The sequence below is a fragment of the Canis aureus genome, chromosome 16 (genome assembly GCF_053574225.1).
Source record: "Canis aureus isolate CA01 chromosome 16, VMU_Caureus_v.1.0, whole genome shotgun sequence".
Taxonomy (NCBI): Eukaryota; Metazoa; Chordata; class Mammalia; order Carnivora; family Canidae; genus Canis; species Canis aureus.
The window spans coordinates 3,123,407-3,143,149 of NC_135626.1; the positions used below are offsets into that span (position 1 = coordinate 3,123,407).

General features: G+C 39.0%; 1 protein-coding gene and 1 pseudogene across 7 annotated transcripts in view; both read right to left on the reverse strand.

The window, feature by feature from the left end:
* The window catches only part of SCAI (suppressor of cancer cell invasion), a 164,629-nt gene that overhangs the window by 108,774 nt on the left and 36,112 nt on the right, over positions 1 to 19,743 (reverse strand). For 2 of the 7 annotated variants that reach the window (XM_077850649.1, XM_077850648.1), the window contains exon 3: positions 8,399 to 8,648. The exons of the other annotated variants lie outside the window; for them this stretch is intronic. In XM_077850649.1, the coding sequence (XP_077706775.1) occupies positions 8,399 to 8,433 (35 nt within the window). In that variant the 5' untranslated portion in view covers positions 8,434 to 8,648. The remainder of the gene's footprint in view (positions 1 to 8,398; positions 8,649 to 19,743) is intronic. 7 annotated transcript variants of the gene reach the window in all.
* On the reverse strand, positions 13,887 to 14,943 carry LOC144285225 (small ribosomal subunit protein uS10 pseudogene; annotated as a pseudogene).

Below are 19,743 nucleotides of genomic sequence, written 5' to 3' on the forward strand. Positions count from 1 at the left end.
GGGAGGGACTCTGTTTTATCATTTCCCTATCTCTGGTGCTTGCGACAGAGCCTAGCACATAGTAGCTGCTCAGGCAAACTTTTGTGAAAGAAATTATTAAGTACATTTTAGATGTTTTTTTTTTTTTAAGACTTACTCATATATTTTAGAGAAAGAGAGAGAGAGAGAACATGAGCGGAAGGGGCAGAGGGAGAGGGAGAGACAATCTCAAGCCGATTCTATACTGAACACAGAGCCAGATGTGAAGTTCCATCTCGCAACTCTGAGATTACAAACTGAGCTGAAACCAAGAGTCATACACTTAGCCAATTGTGACATCCAGGCAACCCTAGCTTTTTTCATTATAAAAATTTATTTTCAAAACTACACTTTTTGTGGTAAGCACCAAGCAATGTACAGAACTGTCTAATCACCATGTTGTACACTTGAAACGAAGAAAACATTGCATGTCAACTATACTTCAATGACAAAAACTTAAAAAATAAAAAATAGATAGTTATTAGGATGCCTGAATAGCTCAGTTAAGTGTCCAACTCTAGGTTTTGTCAGAGGTCATGATCCATGGGTTGTGAGATCAAGTTCCAAGGTGGGCTCAATGCTCAGTACTCAGCATGGAGTCTGCTTAAGTTTCTCTCTCTCTCTCCCTCTGCCCCTCTCCCCACCTGAGCATGCACACTCTCTCTCTCTCAAAATATAAATAAAATCTTTAAAAAATAAATGGATATATTAACATGTATTAATTATTTTCAAACACACAAGTTGTGATAGATATAGATATGTGCCTCCTAGATCTCCCTGCAAGGAAGGACTTGTCCCATTTGCTAGGAGTGCTGTCACTCCTTCAGGGATCATCTCTGAAGGGCTGCCTTGTCCAAGGTCATGTTCCTCCCAAGGCAGCCCATATCCAGTGACTGATGGAGAGAAAGGTATAAATGTGCAGCCATTTCAGTCCAGGGCAGGACAATTCTAAAACAACACTTTAGCTCTAGGATTTCTATAGATTTAGGTTAAGACCATTGTTTAGGACAGCATCATAGCTCAGCTTCTCCTCCTGCCAAATCCTGCCTCTTTCCCATCCCTCCCACAGGTATTGAACATAAGGGCACTTCTTTAACATCTTGTACATTAAACTCTATCTCAAATTCTGCTTCTAGAAGACCCCAACCTGTGGCATGCTTGTTGTTAAAACTAAAAAACAGGGGCACCTGGGTGGCTTAGTTGGTTAAGCGGCTGCCTTCAGCCCAGGTGATGATCTCAGGGTCCTGGGATCAAGCCCTGATTCGGGCTCTCTGCTCTGTGGGGAGTCTGCTTCTCCCACTCCCTCTCCCCCTCCACAAGAGAGCTTGTGCTCTCTTTCTTTCAAATAAATAAATAAATAAATAAATAAATAAATAAATAAATAAAATCTTTTAAAAAACTAAAAACCAAACAAACCAACAAACTTCATCCCTATAAAGTAGAATACTAACATCCCTATAATAGTCCTATAATATGCATTCTCTCCTTCTACAGAAATGGTCACATAATAAAAGAGTCCCCTATTTTATCTAGGCATAAGGCTAACCAGGAAAAACTATTCTTTGGTGCATCCAGGTGTGGCCATGTAGCTAAGTTACAAGCTGAAGAGATGATGTGTATAACTTCCAGAACTTGTCCTTAGAGGAACTGAGGTACCCTCTTCCCCTCTGACCCTTTCCCCTTTCTTTGAAAGGGAATATGGTCATAATATTGGGTATCTCATATCATGCAGATGTGGACAATAACCTAGTAATGACAGAGCAACCACATAAAAGGAGCCTGGAACCCTGTGGAGCCACCATAGCAGCCTGGGCCGCTCAAACTATATTATTACATGAGAAAGAAAGCTATATCTTGTTAAACCTCTCTAACCTGGGTGACAGCTACCATTGTTGTCTGTGCTATGTCTGCAGCTTTCCCCAGCCCCATGTTCTCACTTGCCATGGTCAGCACCCACAGATCTTTGTAGGAAGGCTACCCCCTGGCTGCCAGCATTTCTGGTCATTTATGCACCCCTCCTCATGAGGGGCAGTCCTTAAGCAATGACTGATGGGAATGGGATAGAAAGGCTCTACCTTTGTATTTTGTTCTTGATTAGGACACCTGTTAGGAATAAGCTCCAGAACGCTTCAGGACTGAGGCACAGGTGTCCTCCCTGAGGCTTTGCTTGATCCTTGCTCCATCCTCGCTTGGCCTCTAGTCCCCTTCTCTCTTTGCAGTCTCCCTTCCTCACTCCCTACCAAGTCTCCCTGAAACTCTTCCTAGTAAGTCACTTTCCCATGAAATCTCATCCCACGTTCTGTTTCCGGGGATCCAAACCTGAGACAGTATTCATTTGAATATCATCCTATTCTCCAGAGTTCATCACAGTTAATACTTGCACACCTTGACAAACCTTTTCCCCTGCAAAATCAAATATATGGTGACTCTTTTAAATAAAAATGGAATTATAATTTAAACCATGCACCTCACCTTTTTCACTTAAAATGGTGCAAGGACCTGTGGAATTTAAGGAAGATGAACATAGCAGAAGGGCAAGAAAAAGAAAATAAGATGAAATCAAAGAGGGAGACAAACCATAAGAGACTCTTACCTATGGGAAACAAACTGAGGGCAGCCCGGGTGGCTCAGCGGTTTAATGCCACCTTCAACCCAGGGCCTGGTCCTGGAGACCCGAGATCAAGTCCCACGTCAGGCTCCCTGCGTGGAGCCTGCTTCTCCCTCTGCCTGTGTCTGTCTCTCTCTCTCTCTCATGAATAAATAAAATCTTTTTTTAAAAAATGAAAAGAAACAAACGGGTTGCGGGGGGGGTGGAGATGGGGTAACTGGATGATGGGCATTAAGGAGGGCATGTGAGGTAATGAGCACTGGTGAATCACTGAATTCTACCTCTGAAATTAATAATACACTGTGTGTTAATTGATTTTAAATAAAAATAAATAATAAAATGATTCATGGACCATATTCCATGACTGTAGAATATACACTTCATTATTTTTCAGGATATATAGCTGCCTATAATTTAAAGTCTAAATAAAAATCAAAAATGTTTTGGTGTACTTGGCTGGCTCAGTTAGAGGAGCATATGACTCTTGATCTTGGGGTCACTGAGTTTGAGCCCCATTTCGGGTGTAGAGATTAAATAAATACATAGAAAAATAAACCTAAAAAATTTTTTTTGGAGGAAGGAAGTGGAGAAGGAATTTAGAAAGAGGAGAAACTTCTTTGGTTCATACCTGTAGTTCTGCTCATTAATGAGAAAAAAAAGATTACATATACACTGACTTCTAGGAACACCAAAAAGAAGCAAGGTAGAATTTACTAAAAAGAGATAAATTAGGGGTGCCTGGGTGGCTCAGTTAGTTGAGCATCTGACTCTTGGTTTTGGCTTGGGTTGTGAGATTGAGCCCTCAGTCAGACTCTGTGCTCAGTGGAGTCTGCTTGGGGTTTCTTTCCCTCTCCCTCTGCAGCCTCCTCCTACTCATGCTCATTCTCTCTCTCAAATAAATAAACACTTTTTTTAAATGGACAAATTTTGGGATGCTGGCGTGGCTCAGTGATTGAGTGTCTGCCTTCGGCTTAGGACGTGACCCAGGATCCAGGATGGAGTACCACATCAGGCTCCTTGCGGGGAGCCTACTTCTCCCTCTGCCTATCTCTGCCTCTCTCTGTGTGTCGCTCATGAATAAGTAAATAAAATCTTTAAAAAAAAAAAAGGCTTAAAAAAATGGATAAATTTTATCTTCTATATCTTATATCCTGAAATTCCTGAAAGAGTCTAAAGGACTGAAAAAGATTAATATATTTTATATGTACATATAACCATCAATACATTAACTCTAAAACATAAAACTATAAATATATTTTAAGATATACATAAAATTCATGTAAAAAATCAGGATGAGGGGACCCTGGGTGGCTCAGCGGTTTGGCGCTTGCCTTTGACCCAGGGTGTAATCCTGGAGTCCCAGGATCGAGTCCCACATTGGGCTCCCAGCATGGAGCCTGCTTCTCCCTCTGTGTCTCTGCCTCTCTCTCTCTCTCTCTCTCTCTCTGTCTATCATGAATAAATAAATAAACTCTTTAAAAAAAGTCGGGATGATGTTCTTTAGAATCTGGTCATTTAAGGAAGCAGGCAGAGGATAAAGAATCATATGATGCATTTGGTGTACTGTTAGTCTAACACTATTTGAAGTTTGGTGTTTCCAAGGAATATTCTTTTGTTATTGGCAAAATATATTCTGGCTATTTCAAAGGCATATGTTGCCTAAATTACACCTACATTTTAAGGAAGAAGAGTTTACAGATGTTTCATGAACCTCCAAGAATTAAAATAACAGTCAACAACAGAAAATTTCAATAACAACATTAAGATTTTTTAAAATTTTATTTATTTATTCATTCATGAAAGACACAGAGAGAGAAAGAGAGAGAGAGAGGCAGGTAGAGGGACAGGCAGAGGGAGAAGCAGGTTCCATGTTAGGAGCCTGACATGGGACTCGATCTTGGGTCCCCAGGATTACGCCCTGGGCCAAAGGCAGGTGCCAAACCGCTGAGCCACCCCAGGATCCCCCAACATTATTTAAGATTATAACATATTTAGAACATAACTGACGGGATTCCTGGGGTGGCTCAGCGGTTTGGCGCCTGCCTTTGGCCCGGGGCGCGATCCTGGGGTCCCGGAATCGAGTCCCATGTTGGGCTCCCGGCATGGAGCCTGCTTCTCCCTCTGCCCGTGTCTCTGCCTTTCTCTCTATGTCTATCATGAATAAATAAATGAATAAATCTTAAAAAAAAATAGAACATAACTGAAAATATAACAGGGGTGTCTGGGTAGCTCAGTCAGTTAAGCCTCTGACTCTTAGTTTCAGCTCAGATCATGATCTCAGGGTGTGGGACCAAGCCTGCATGGGGTTCTGAACTCAGCACACATTCTGCTTGAGATCCTCTCCCTCTGCCTTCCCTTACATGCATGTACTGTCTCTAAAATAAATAAATAAATCTTTAAAAAAAGAAAATATAACAGTAAAAATGATCCTATTGGATACTGAATCTGGATTACAAGTATAAAAGGGATTTAATAAAGCATTGTAACATTTATTTTCCACAAAATGACTATACTGGTGCATAAAATCAAACATAAGCCTTTAAAAGACAACTCTTATGAATGACACGATTTGTTTTTTACTCATTTGCAACTGTTCAGTGTTAACATACCAAAACTTTGTTGGGCCAATAATCTGTAACACTGTAATTTAAGGATGTTAAAATGAGGCATGGCAGAGAGAAGCAGTAGCACTGCTGATAAATTAAGAAACAGAGGAGGGTCAGATGTGAGAGAGAACTTCCATGGTGGTGTTTTTCCTATTTGTGCACTGCAAAGGGAAATCTCCAATCTAGTTATTAAACTTTCAGTCTGTCAGAGGTAATAGCTATTATGCCGAAAGCAATTACACAGGCTAGCACTGGAGATCTGAGTGTTTTGTTGTTGTTTTAGGAGAAGTAAGATAATTCCTGGGTTTGTGTGTATGTGCTCTTATCCCTTAATCAGCAAGTACATCCACAGTATCAAAACTCTCACTCCTTTTTTCATTTCTACTCGACTGGCAAAATCACAGATTAAAAAAAAAAAATCACTGTAGGAAAGTGTGCCCCATGTTACCTTTGATACAATCATTTTTAGACAATTTTTGGAAACAGATTTACTTGTAGGGGATTTTCTTGAGATGTAGAGAAGTGACTGCAGTTCCATAAAGGTTCTTTCTGATACTGCTAGCTACATTTTTAACATCCTTTAAGAATATACAGATATATATATAAATGTGGGAAAAATATATATGTAGATACTCCCCAAATTAAGCTAACCATGATGTAATTCCCACCGCATTATAAAAAGAACCACTTTTTTTCTCTGAACAAATACACATCTTTTATTTGAATAAAACGTAAGAATTATCACTGTTACCTGGACCTGAACATTCAAAAGTTTTGGAGTAGTAATGCACATAAGAAAATTATGCATGTCAGTAGGGTTGTTAACTTTATATTTATATATTTGTATTAATATCTTATATAATGAATGTATTTCCTGTTTATGTCTGTTCTGTCTCATGGAACAGTATCAATGGAGACGCCTGGGTGGCTCAGCAGTTGAGTGTCTGCCTTTGGCTCAAGGTGTGATCTTGGTGTCCAGGGATCAAATCCCACATCTGGCTCCTCCCAGAGAGCCTGCTTTTTCCCTTCTCTCTGCCCAGGTCTACCCCCCCCCCCGCCCCCCCGCCGTGTTTCTCATGAATAAAATCTCAAAAAAAAAAAAAAAAAAAGAAAGAAAGAAAGAAAAGAAAAGAACAGTATCGATGATTTAAAACTGGTCTCTGCTAACCGTTGTGAAGCTCTATTAAAACCATCAGTAAAGCTCTTGACTGCTTTGTGAAAGGCTAAATCCTAACCACTAGATCACCAGGGGGCATCCTGACTGCTTTGTCCTGATTGCTAAGTATTCTAATGTGAGATATGTTGGGGGAGGAGGGTTAAAATATTCGTAACCTAACCATTTTTAAGTATACAGTTCAGTGGCATTAAGTACATTCACACTGTTGTACAATCATCACCACCACCCGTTGTCCAGGATTTTTCATCTTTCCAAACTGTAACTCTCTGTACCCTCTATTCCCCCTCCTTGAGAGGGGGAATTGAACAACTCTCTATTCCCCCTCCTTGAGACCCTGGAAATTCTACTTGCTGTCTCTGTGAATTTGGCTACTTTAGGTACCTCATATAAGTGGAAGCATACATATGTGTCCTTTTACGTCTGGCTTATTTCACTTAGCATAATGTCTTCAAAGTTCATCCTGTAGCATGCACCAGAATTTCATTTCTTTTATGACTGAATAATATTATGTAATATATATATAGTTTATCCATTCATCCATGGATGGACATTTGGATTGTTTCCATCTTTTGGCTACTGTAAGTAATGCTGCTCTGAACACTAGTGTACCTATGCATATGTGCTCAAGTCTCTGCTCTCAATGCCTTTGGGTATATACCCAGCAGTAGAATTGTCTGTTGGATTACACAGTCATTTTTAAGTCTTTGGAAACTCACCATACTCTAATGTAAGATTTTAAAGCACAAAGATAAGTGGTATTCTACAGATCTATGAGAGGGATCTCTTATCTCTTATATTGATGGTGCACACTGATTACATGAATCTTAAAATTGCAACTTGTAACACATGTCAGAAGTGTCCCAGGATTTCACAGCTGGGAGAAAACTTTATTAATAGCAGCTATCATTTATTGGTGGTTTACTAAATGCCAGATTTTGAGCTAAGTTTTACATATAAAGATGAAAATACAATACCAGCCAGCCAAGAAATCAGAAATACAATATTTCCCTACATGTATTTTTGAGTGTTAACAGTTGTTATGAAAGAGAGAGAAACAAATCAGTTGGTTAAACAATTTAGATTTTCTCGTGAGGATTTTTTCAGACTTCAAAAATATGCACTGTGACTTTCTAAGAGGGGATATATGAACCCATTATTCAAATTGCTTGGCTTTTGTTGAAGACCATGTTGCAGGAATGTTCTGATCTAGGACAGGGTTCTCAACTGCAGCACTACTGGCATCTGGGACCAGTAGTGGGGAAGCTGCTCAGTGTATCATAGATCGCTCGCTCAGCAGCATCTCAGTAGTATCCTCTACACACTAGATGCTGGTAGCACTTAATGACAATCAAAAATGTCCCCAGAAATTGCCAAAGGTATCCTGGGAGGCAAAAATCATCCTCAGCTGAGGACTACTGGTCTGTTACTATCTCACTAAGCTCACTATCCACTTCCCCACTTAAATAGGAGCCATTAAATAGATTTCCTTGTTGTTCCCCACCCCCACCTCAAACTTGTCTTCCTCCTTTCCTCCTCCTCTTCTACATAACAATAGCTGCTCCTCTCAGCCTCTTCCTGCACACTGGATTCCATTCCCATTCACCCCATACCATAACCTGTCCATCAATTATCTGCTGCTTAGCACATTTAATTTCTCCCTCAGGCTCCAAACATGCTCATGTTTTTTCTTTCCTAAACAAAACAAACAAACCCAAACAAACCCCTTCTCCACCCCCTTAAGTTTTTCTCTCTCCCCCATACAACTAAATTTTCTTAATTATGACCTCCACTTCTCCTCACCTCACTTTTACTTCTCTGCCCAATAAAATCTGGGTCTACAGTCATTTCTCTATTCTCTCAAAGATCAAGACCTCCTAATTGCCCAGTTCAATGGTTTCCTCAGGGTCTTGCCATTACCTAACATCACCTCGTGGTGAAAATATCTTGAATAAACTTTTTTTAAATAAACTTCTGAAGAAAATATGTGACCTGAGGAACAGCCTAAGTCTTGAATTCCGTGACATCACTCTCCTAGCTGTCTTCTCATCTCATTGATAGTGTTCTGTATTTCCCTGTGTCTTCTGTCACCCCAAAATGTAGGCAGTCCTTTGGGGGTCACTTTCAGTACTCTTCTAAATGATTTCCATCACTCCAAATACCTCTAGGAATTCTGTTTATCTCTGACCCCATTCTATCCTGGTCTCTCAAGTCAGATCTGTTAATAGTAAGATGGCAGAATCTGAAGGGGAAAAAAAAAACAGAACCAGAATTTCTGTTTATTACAAGAAACAATAATAACTACCACCAATAAATGCCTTCTACATGCTAGGCACTGAAGAAAGCACATTACAAACATTAGTTAATTTAACTTACTCCTCAACAACTCTATGAAGTAGGACTTACTATTCCAACATTATAAATGAGGTTACAATCTCTATGGAGTTCAGTAATTCTCTTATATACCTAGTAAATTTTAAGTATTAGATTGGAACACTAGTGCTTTTATTTCAAAGTCAATTTTCTTAACCAAGTAATATTACCTTTTACATTTCTCCTCAAAATTCAGTTCTCTTAGATCTTCCTGATTTTCACAAACTTAGAGGATCATTTAAGGTCAACACTGTAAGCTATCAACAGTCTTGGCCTCTAAATTAAAGAAGATATTTTCCCAAGAATTCTAGAGCTAAAAGAGAGTCAACATTATATAGTTCACCTCCAAGCCTGTAGGCAGAATTGTATCTAAACCATTCTAGACAGATGGGTATCTTCTATTTTTAATGACATCTAGGAAAGGAGATTCTCGTCTACTAAATTTAGATTCTGAGCCAAAGGCAGGAAGCGTATCTAATTTTATGCTCCATATAGCTACACCTTCACATACAACTGGTAATATGCATCCTACCAGGATTATTACCGCAAGTAGAAATGGACAGTTAGAAAATACAATAAAAAAATAAAGCCAGTCACTCAAGAGGGATTCAAATAGACTCTTCAAGTAGACAAGAGGATCTTCATTCTAGTCTAAAGTACAAAAGAGCTGACATCATCTTCTTCCTAGCATATTAAAATCCACCTGGCAGAAGTAACTGGAAAAAAGATAAAGGAGTTTCTAGTATGAGGTACATATATCACACGGCTGTAACTACTTTCAAAAAATTAACTCCAAATCTTAATGGAAAAAAGTCTTGAATGCATCCGAAGTTGCTGGCATTTTGAGGTTTACAGTTCTACTCTTGCCATCACTTCCTTTAGGCTCTAGGCTTTAGAATCCAAACACATCAGTCACTACCATCCCCAAAAGATTTCTGTTTAATTCCGCCTGTCAGATCATTTTTGCCAGCTCTCAACACATTAAACGAAAAACAAACAAAAAAATCACAAATGCTGCAAAATGAAGTTTCTAGCAGTATATTTTACAGAAATTCTTTACACTATTTGCTACAACACAAAGCTAAAATTGCTTTAAGATAATTATCTCGAAGAAGCTACCGACTAGAGCTGACACAAATGTTTAATTGGCCCTCAGTCAAATACTTTCCCAAATGAACCAGTGGAGCATGCATCTTCACAAAGTTCTTTAGCATTACTTTAAATAATATAACCTCCTGGGTCAAATCATGCTGTAAAAATTACATCTTTTTTATGATGATTAAAGGAAATTGCAGAGTGGATAATCATATGAGTATAACTTGTGACCTCTAATATCACATTAAAATCCAGAACAGACTAGCAATAAATGAAAGTTTGATAAAGCTAGGGAAAATTTTCGTATAAAATTACCATAGTAGTGTTGGTACACTTCCAAAAACCCAGGTCATGATTCAATTATTTTTTAAAACAAATATTCATCAAAAATGGCAAGTAATAAGTATAAGATGAAAATACTGACCTAAACCAATCAGGCAAAACTACCAAAAAATACCTTTTTGAAAGTAATTCAGGTTGTTTTTCAAAAGAGAGCATTCACTTCTATCTAAGCAATGATGGAAGATATTTATGGCCAAAATAGTTCTTTCTTCTATCTGTTTGGTGAATGATTTGACAATGAACTGGAATTAAAGGCACAATTTTTATTTTGTCACATTCTAGTTTTACAATCATGGTTTTATCCCACCTAAGTATAAACCTGTTACAAGAACACATTTCAAGCTAAGAATCAACTTCAAATTTATATCAAAATGTCTTATCTTCCCAAATCTAGCCTAAACAACAAAAATGTTACCTTATGTTTGGCTATACAGCAGCTACTGTAGAAATGCCAAGTTTTATTTGTTGTCTGCGGCAGGCTCATGCAATTTTTTCTTTTTTTTTAATTTTTTTTTAATTTTTATTTATTTATGATAGTCACAGAGAGAGAGAGAGAGAGGCAGAGACATAGGCAGAGGGAGAAGCAGGCTCCATGCACCGGGAGCCTGACGTGGGATTCGATCCCAGGTCTCCAGGATCGCGCCCTGGGCCAAAGGCAGGCGCCAAACCGCTGCGCCACCCAGGGATCCCTCATGCAATTTTTTCTAACCGCTTCTCAGTCATCACTCAATCTGGAGGTGGTTAATTGCTTTATGATTCCAATTAATATTTTATCACAAAACAATCTCTTATTAGTCATTAGAGTAAACCATTCATAACACATTGTTTTTTTAATAACAGCTTAATTGAGATACATGCCTTAAGGTGTACAATCTCTTTATTTTTAAAGACTTTATTTATTTATTTATTTATTTATTTATTTATTTATTTGAGACACACGGCGGGGGGAGGGGGGGCGCCAGAGACACAGGCAGAGGGAGAAGGAGGCTTCGTGCGGGGAGCCCGACGTGGACTCGATCCCGGGTCTCCAGGATCTCGCCCTGGGCTGAAGGCGGCACCAAATTGCTAAGCCACGGGGGCTGCCCTACAATCTCTTTAAAGTGTGTAAACTCAGAGGCGTCTGGGTGGCTCAGTCAGTTAAGGGTCTGCCTTCAGCTCAGGTCATGATCCCGGAGTCCCGGGATTGGGATTGAGCCCTGCACTGGGCTCCCTGCTCAGTGGGTAGCCTGCTTCTCCTTCACCCTCAGGCCACTCCCCCTACCAGCTCATGTTCTGTCTCTTACTTGCTCTCTCTCCAGTAAATAAATTTAAAAATCTTTAAAAGAAAAAAAAAAGCGTGGGGCACCTGGGTTAACCATCTGCATTCAGCTCAAGTCATCCTGAGATCCTGGGATCCAGCCTCACATTGGGATCCCTGTTCAGCAGGAATTCTGCTTCTACCTCTGCCCCCCACCCACTTGTGTGTACACATGCTCTTTCTCTCTGTCTGAAATAAATGAAATCTTTTTAAAAAATTGTGTAACTCAGGGATTTTTAGCATATTCACAAAATTCTACATCAATCACCACTATCCAGAACATTTTCATCACCCTAAAAGAAATCTAATATCCATCAGTAGTCACTCCCCATTTTCCCCTACTCTGGCAACCATTAATCTGTTTTGTCTCCATGAATTTGCCTACAGGGTATTTCATATAAATGGGATCAGACAATATGTGGACTTTTGTGACTGGCTTCCTTCACTTAACATCATGTTTTAAAGATTCACCAATGATGTACTTCAAATTTTTTTTATGACTACTTAATAGTTCATTTTATGGATATACCACATCATATTTGCCCAAGCATCAGTGGATAAACAATTGAGTTGTTTCCATTTTTGGGCTATTATGAATAATACTGCGTTGAAAATCTGTGTACAAGTTTTTGCATGAATATATGTTTTCACTTTTTTGAGTGTATATCTAGACGTGGAATTACTGGGCCATGTGGTAACTCCTTGCTCTTAACTTTTTACAGAATCGCCAAACTGTTTGCCAAAGAGACTGCATCATTTTACATTCCCACCTGCAATGTAATGAGGGTTCCAATTTCTTCACATCCTCATCAACACTTCTGTCTTTCTCTTTTATTATAGCCATGCTAGTGAGTATGATTCAGTATCTCATTGTTTTGATCCGCATTTCCTTAGTAACTAATGATGTTGAGCATCTTTTCATAAGCTTATTGGCTGTTTATGTATCTTCCTTAGACAAATGTCTATTCAAAGCCTCTGGTTATATATTGCTTTTCCAAATCCTCTGGACATATATATTTTGCTTTTTTATACTTGAAAGAGCTTTTTTTTTTTTTTTTTTACATTCTGAGTTGAAGTCCCTTATGAGATATATGATTTGCAAATCAATTTTCCCATTCTGTGGGTTGTCTTTTCAGTTTCTTGAAGGTGTTTGAAACAAAAAGTTTTTCATTTTTGATATAATCCAATTTATCTATTTTTTCTTTTGTCACTTATTTTCGGTGTCATATCTAAGAAATCATTGTCTAATCCAAGGTCACAAAGATTTACTTCTGTTTTCTTCTAGGAGTTTTAGTTTTAGCTCTTACATTTAGGTCTGTGACCCACTTTAGTTAATTTTCATATATAACGTGAGGCTAGGGGTCCAACTTCATTCTTTCGCATGTGGATATCCTATTATCCCAGCACCATTTATAGAAAAGACTATCATTTCACCACTGATTCTCTCAGTACCCCTATTGAAAATTAATTACCACGATGTATGGATTTTATTTCTGGACTTTCAATTCAATTCCATTGATCTAAAGGTCTATCATTATGTCAGGACCACACTGCCTCAATTACTGTAGCTTTGTAATAAGACATGAACATTTAGATTTTTAAAGAGTAAGTCAAGAATATTTTTAGATTTAGAAACTCCAATTACAGGAAGACTCCATCATTTAAAAGATTATCATTCCAGGGGCACTAGGGTGGCTCTCTTGGTTAAGCATCCAACTCTTGATTTTGGCTCAGGTCATGATCTCAGGGTGATAAGACAGAGAGCCCTGTGCTCAGAGGGGAGTCTGTTTGAGATTCTCTCCCTCTTCCTCTCCCTCTGCCTGCCCCCAACTCATGTTCTTTCTCCCTCTCTCAATAAATAAATAAATAAAATCTTTAAAAATAAAGGATTGTCATTCTAAAACTTCATACTCCAGTCAACTGGTCAAAAACCTAGAGCCCTTCTCCTCCTGGTATTTACACATGCCTCAGATTCTTATATCTAACTTTAAGTTTTCCAAAATATTCCATCATAGGTGTATCAATATTATTCTTAATGTTCTATCATATAAAATAATCTACTATTTGTCCCCAAGTAAAGTCTGTTATTTTCCCCTGGGCACTTCTTTGCTATAGCACTCCATTTCTCGAGACAGTGGACTTATTGTTCTCAGATCTGTTATATACTGTCATCTTGAAACTTCACTTTTATTGTTCTCCTACAATAAAAGTGGTTGGAGTTACCACTTCTTGAAGTCTGTTATCATCATCTTTCATGGAATAATTCCTTACTTTGCCAAAGAGCACCCCTCATGTAGTCATGTTTTTTTGTTTTTTTTTTTTAAGATTTTTATTTATTTATCTGGGAGGGAGACAGAGAGAGCATGAGCAGGGGTAGGGGCAGAGGGAGAGGGACAAGCAAACTCTTTGCTGAGTGTGGGTCTCTATCCCAAGTCCCTGAGATCAGGACCTGAGCTATAGTCAGATGCTTAACTGACAGAGCCATCCAGGTGGTCCACCTTCAAGTAGTCTTAAGAAAGGGCACATGAAAGATAAAATTTCCAAATCTCTGTTGATCAAAACACGGTATTGTATTATGCCACTAACAATTGGTAATATGGCCAGGTATCAAATTCAGGTTGAAAGTAATTTTTTATCAGAATTTTTCAAGCACTACTCCATTGTCTTTTAGCCTCTTAGAGTTGCAATTGTGAAGTCTGACTTATTCTTATTCTCTATTCCATAAAAGTGATGTAAAGGGTGTGTGTGTGTGCCTGTCTGTCCATCTGCAAGCTTTCAAGACCTTTATTTTATCTTTTGTAAAGGATTTTCTGCAATTTCAACATGCTGGGCCTTACTATGGTTCTTTTTTCATTCACTGTGTTACCCAATCAGAGGCTTTTCACTCTGAAACATCAGTTCTGGACAATTATCTTATTTTCTTTTTGTTTTGTATTATTTTTCTCTCTTCTTTCCTTATGCAGCTTCTATTAGTCTGTCCTTGAACCTCCTCAATTAATTTTGTAAGCCTCTCATCTTTGCTCTCTTTTTTTTTTCTTAACAATTGATAATCAATTTACTAAAAAGGTTGATTTAAGCATGTGCAATGGTGACTTCAACTTCAACTCCTGGCTCAATACTGATGGAAGTAATCTGTTTAACAATTTCAGAAGGATGGAGCCAATCAGTGTCTTGCTTCTGGATCCTCAACTGAAAACAATCCCAAGTCTTAGAATATTCACCATAAAGAGTTTTTCTTGTAGTGATTTTCAGAGTCATGGTAGGCATCTGAACTGGTCCTTTCAATTTAAGATTATTTTCTTTTGCACCGCCGATCAAGTCAGCCTATACCTTCCTCAGAGGTTTTACACTGTGGCTGGTTAGTCATTCTAATTCAGTTAATTACCACCTGTGGTTCCACAGGGGTCTTTCAGGTGCTTTTAAAAGCCATGGCCATGGAGCACCTGGGTGGCTCAGTCAGTTGGGTGTCCAACTCTCAATTTTGGCTGGGGTCATGATCTTGAGGTTGTGGGGTTGAGCCCCATGTCAGGTTCCATGCTCAGCAGGGAGTCTACTTGGGATTCTCTCTCCCTCTCCCTCTGCCCCTCCTCCTGTTCACACACTTTCTCTCTAAAATAAATAAATAGGGGCAGCCTGGGTGGCTCAGCGGTTTAACGCCGCCTTTACCCCAGGGCATGATCCTGGAGACCCGGGATCGAGTCCCACGTTGGGCTCCCTGCATGGGGCCTGCTTCTCCCTCTGCCTGTGTCTCTGCCTCTCTCTCTCTCTCTCTCTGTGTGTCTCTCATGAATAAATAAATAAATTTTAAAAATAATAAATAAATAAATAAATAAATAAATAAATAAATAAATAAATAAATAAATCTTTTTAAAATAAATTAATTAATTAAATAAAATCCATGGCCACAGCATGGCTTCCTGACCAACTTGTTCCTTGAGGAAAGTGAATAGCAGTGAGTTGGAAGCAGAAGCAGGCCAATGAAGCTCTACTATAGCTGCAACTGTGTCTTCCTCAAAGAGTACCTTTTTCTCTTACTTTCTATCATTGTGTTCTTCTTTTAGTTTCTGGGAGATTTCTTCAATTTCACTTGGTTTCAACCACTTAAAAAAAATGTTTTCGTGGAGGTTAAAGACCATCCTGCTAAAAGATGAAAGGGTCAACCAGGAAATTAGAGAAGAATTAAAAAGATTCATGGAAACTAATGAGAATGAAGATACAACCATTCAAAATCTTTGGGATACAGCAAAAGCAGTCCTGAGAAGGAAATACATTGCAATACAAGCATCCCTCAAAAAGTTGGAAAAAACTCAAATACACAAGTTAACCCTGCACCTAAAGGAACTGGAGAAAGAACAGAAAATAAATCTATACCCAGCAGAAGAAGAGAGTTAATAAAGATCCGAGCAGAACTCAATGAAGTAAGACCAGAAGAACTGTAGAACAGATCAACAAAACCAGGAGTTGGTTCTTTGAAAGAATTAATAAGATAGATAAACCATTAGCCAGCTTTATTAAAAACAAAAGAGAAAAGACTCTAATTAATAAAATCACAAAGTAAAAAGGAGAGATCACAAGGTAATACAAACAATTTTAAAAACATATCATGAGCAGCTATACGCCAATGAATTAGGCAATCTGGAAGAAATGGACGCATTTCTAGAAAACCACAAACTACCAAAACTGGAACAGGAAGAAATAGAAAACCCAAACAGGGCAATAACCAGGGAGGAAATTGAAGCAGTCATCAAAAACCTCCCAAGACACAAAGTCCAGGGCCAGATGGCTTCCCAGGGGAATTCTATCAAACGTTTAAAGAAGAAACAATACCTATTCTACTAAAACTGTTCCGAAAGATAGAAAGGGATGGAATACTTCCAAACTTGTTCTATGGGGCCAGCATCACCTTAATTCCAAAACCAGACAAGACCCCACCAAAAAGGAGAAGTATAGACCAATATCCCTGATGAACACAGATGCAAAAATTCTCAACAAGATATTAGCCAATAGGATCCAAAGTACATTAAGAAGATTACTCACCATGACCAAGTGGGATTTATCCCCAGGATGCAAGGCTCACTCAACATTCATAAAGCAATCAATGTGATAGATCATATCAACAAGAGAAAAAACAAGAACCATATGATCCTCTCAATAGATGCTGAGAAAGCATTTGACAAAATATAGCGTCCATTCCTGATCAAAACTCTTCAAAGTGTAGGGATAGAGGGAACATTCCTCAGCATCTTAAAAGCCATCTCTGAAAAGACCACAGCAAATATCATTCTCAATGGGGAAACACTGGGAGCCTTTCCCCTAAGATCAGGAACAAGACAGGGATGTCCACTCTCACCACTGCTCTTCAACACAGTACTAGAAGTCCTAGCCTCAGCAATCAGGCAACAAAAAGAAATAAAAGGCATTTAAATTGGCAAGAAGAAGTCAAACTCTCCCTCTTTGCAGATGACATGATACTCTACATAGAAAACCCAAAAGACTCCACCCCAAGATTGCTAGAACTCATACAGCAATTCGGCAGTGTGGCAGGATACAAAACCAATGCCCAGAAATCAGTGGCATTTCTATACACTGAGACTGAAGAAAGAGAAATTAAGGAGTCAATCCCATTCACAATTGCACCCAAAAGCATAAGAGACCTAGGAATAAACCTAACCAAAGAGGTAAAGGATCTACACCCTACACTACAGAACACTTCTGAAAGAAATTGAGGAAGACACAAAGAGATGTATGAAAAATATTCCATGCTCATGGATTGGCAGAATTAATATTGTGAAAATGTCATGCTACCCAAGGCAACTTACACATTTAATGCAATCCCTATCAAAATACCATGGACTTTCTTCAGAGAGTTGGAAAAAATAATCTTAAGTTTATGTGGAATCAGAAAAGACCCTGAATAGCCAGGGGAATATTAAAAAAGAAAACCAGAGCCAGGGGCATCACAATGCCAGATTTCAGGTTGTACTACAAAGCTGTGATCATCAAGACAGTGTGGTACTGGCACAAAAACAGACACGTAGATCAGTGGAACAGAATAGAGAACCCAGAAATAGGCCCTCAACTCTATCGTCAACTACTATTCGACAAAGCAGGAAAGACCACTGGAAAAAGGACAGTCTCTTCAATAAATGGTGCTGCGAAAATTGGACAGCCACATGCAGAAGAATGAAACTAGACCATTCTCTTAGAGCATACACAAAGATAAACTCAAAATGGATGAAAGATCTAAATGTGAGACAAGAATCCATCAAAATCCTAGAGGACAACACAGGCAATACCCTTTTAGAACTTGGCCACAGCAACTTCTTGCAAGATACATCTATGAAGGCAAGGGAAACAAAAGCAAAAATGAAGTACTGGGACTTAATCAAGATAAAAAGCTTCTGTACAGCAAAAGAAACAGTCAACAAAACTAAAAGACAACCTACAGAATGGGAGAAGATATTTATTTGCAAATGACCTATCAGATAAAGGGCTAGTTTCCAAGATCTATAAAGAACTTATTACACTCAACACCCAAGAAACAAACAATCCAATCCTGAAATGGGCAAAAGACATGAGCAGAAATCTCACAAAGACACAGACATGGCCAACAAGCACATGAGAAAATGCTCCGCATCACTTGCCATCAGGGAAATACATATCAAAACCACAATGAGATACCACCTCACACCAGTATGAATGGTGAAAATTAACAAGACAGGAAACAACAAATGTTGGAGAGGATGTGGAGAAAGGGGAACCCTCTTGCACTGTTGGTGGGAATGTGAACTGGTGCAGCCACTCTGGAAAACTGTGTGAAGTTCCTCAAAGAGTTAAAAATAGAACTGCCCTACAGCCCAGCAGTTGCACTGCTGGGATTTACCTCAAAGATACAGATGCAGTGAAACGCCAGGACACCTGCACCCCAATGTTTATAGCAGCAACGTCCACAATAGCTAAATTGTGGAAGGAGCCTCGGTGTCCATCGAAAGATGAATGGATAAAGAAGATGTGGTCTATGTATACTATGGAATATTCCTCAGCCATTAGAAATGACAAATACCCACCATTTACTTCGACGTGGATGGAACTGGAGGGTTTATGCTGAGTGAAGTAAGTCAATCGGAGAAGGACAAACATTATATAGTTTGTCTCATTCATTTGGGGAATATAAATAATAGTGAAAGGGAATAAAGGGGAAAGGAGAGAAAATGAGTGGGAAATATCAGTGAGGGAGACAGAACATGAGAGACACCTAACTCTGGGAAACAAACAAGGGGTGGTGGAAAGGGAGGTGGGCAGGGGGTTGGGGTGACTGGGTGATGAGCACTGAGGGGGGCACTTGACAGGATGAGCACTCGGTATTATGCTATATGTTGGCAAATTGAACTCCAATATACCAAAAAAAAAGTTTTGTTTTTTCATTTGAGCTGCCATAGTTATACAAATCCAGAAGTTCTTTTTTATTACTGAATTATTCTTTCTTCAAAGAATCCAATTCTCATTTTATAAATCCATATTTCTTTTTTTTAAAGATTTTTATTTATTTATTTATGAGAGACACAGAGAGAGAGAGAGAGAAAGAGAGAGAGAGGCAGAGACACAGGCAGAGGGAGAAGCAGGCTCCATGCAGGGAGCCCGACGTGGTTTCGATCCTGGGTCTCCAGGATCAGGCCCTGGACCAAAGGTGGCGCTAAACCGCTGAGCCACCCAGGCTGCCCTATAAATCCATATTTCTATGATATTATTAGTTAGTTAGAGAAGTTTTTGTTTGGTTTGGTGGATTTGTTTTTTGTTTTTGTTTTTGTTTTTTTGAGAGACAGAGGGAGCAAATGTGAGTAGGGGGTGGAGAATATTAAGCAGACTCCTCCCCAAGCATGGTGCCTGACACAGGATCGACCCCACGACCCCAAGACCACAACCAGAGCCTAAACTAAGAGCTGGATACTTAACTGACTGCACCACCTAGACACCTCCATTTTTTTTTCATTTTACATTTTTACTCAGAGTCCTGACCTACCTCTATATCCACCAGATTCCTTTATGCAATTTTTTTTTTCCTTTATGCTATGTTTTCATTTTGGTCTCTGCTGTTCATGCTGAAGGCTTTTTCTGATGTCTCATGATCCTTAGTAATTGCCTGTTTCTATTTAAGAATAAGGCCCTGAAAGATGGGATTGGCAGCCCTGGTGCATGGACAGGGTTTTCAATCAGGGAACTTCCCTATAGG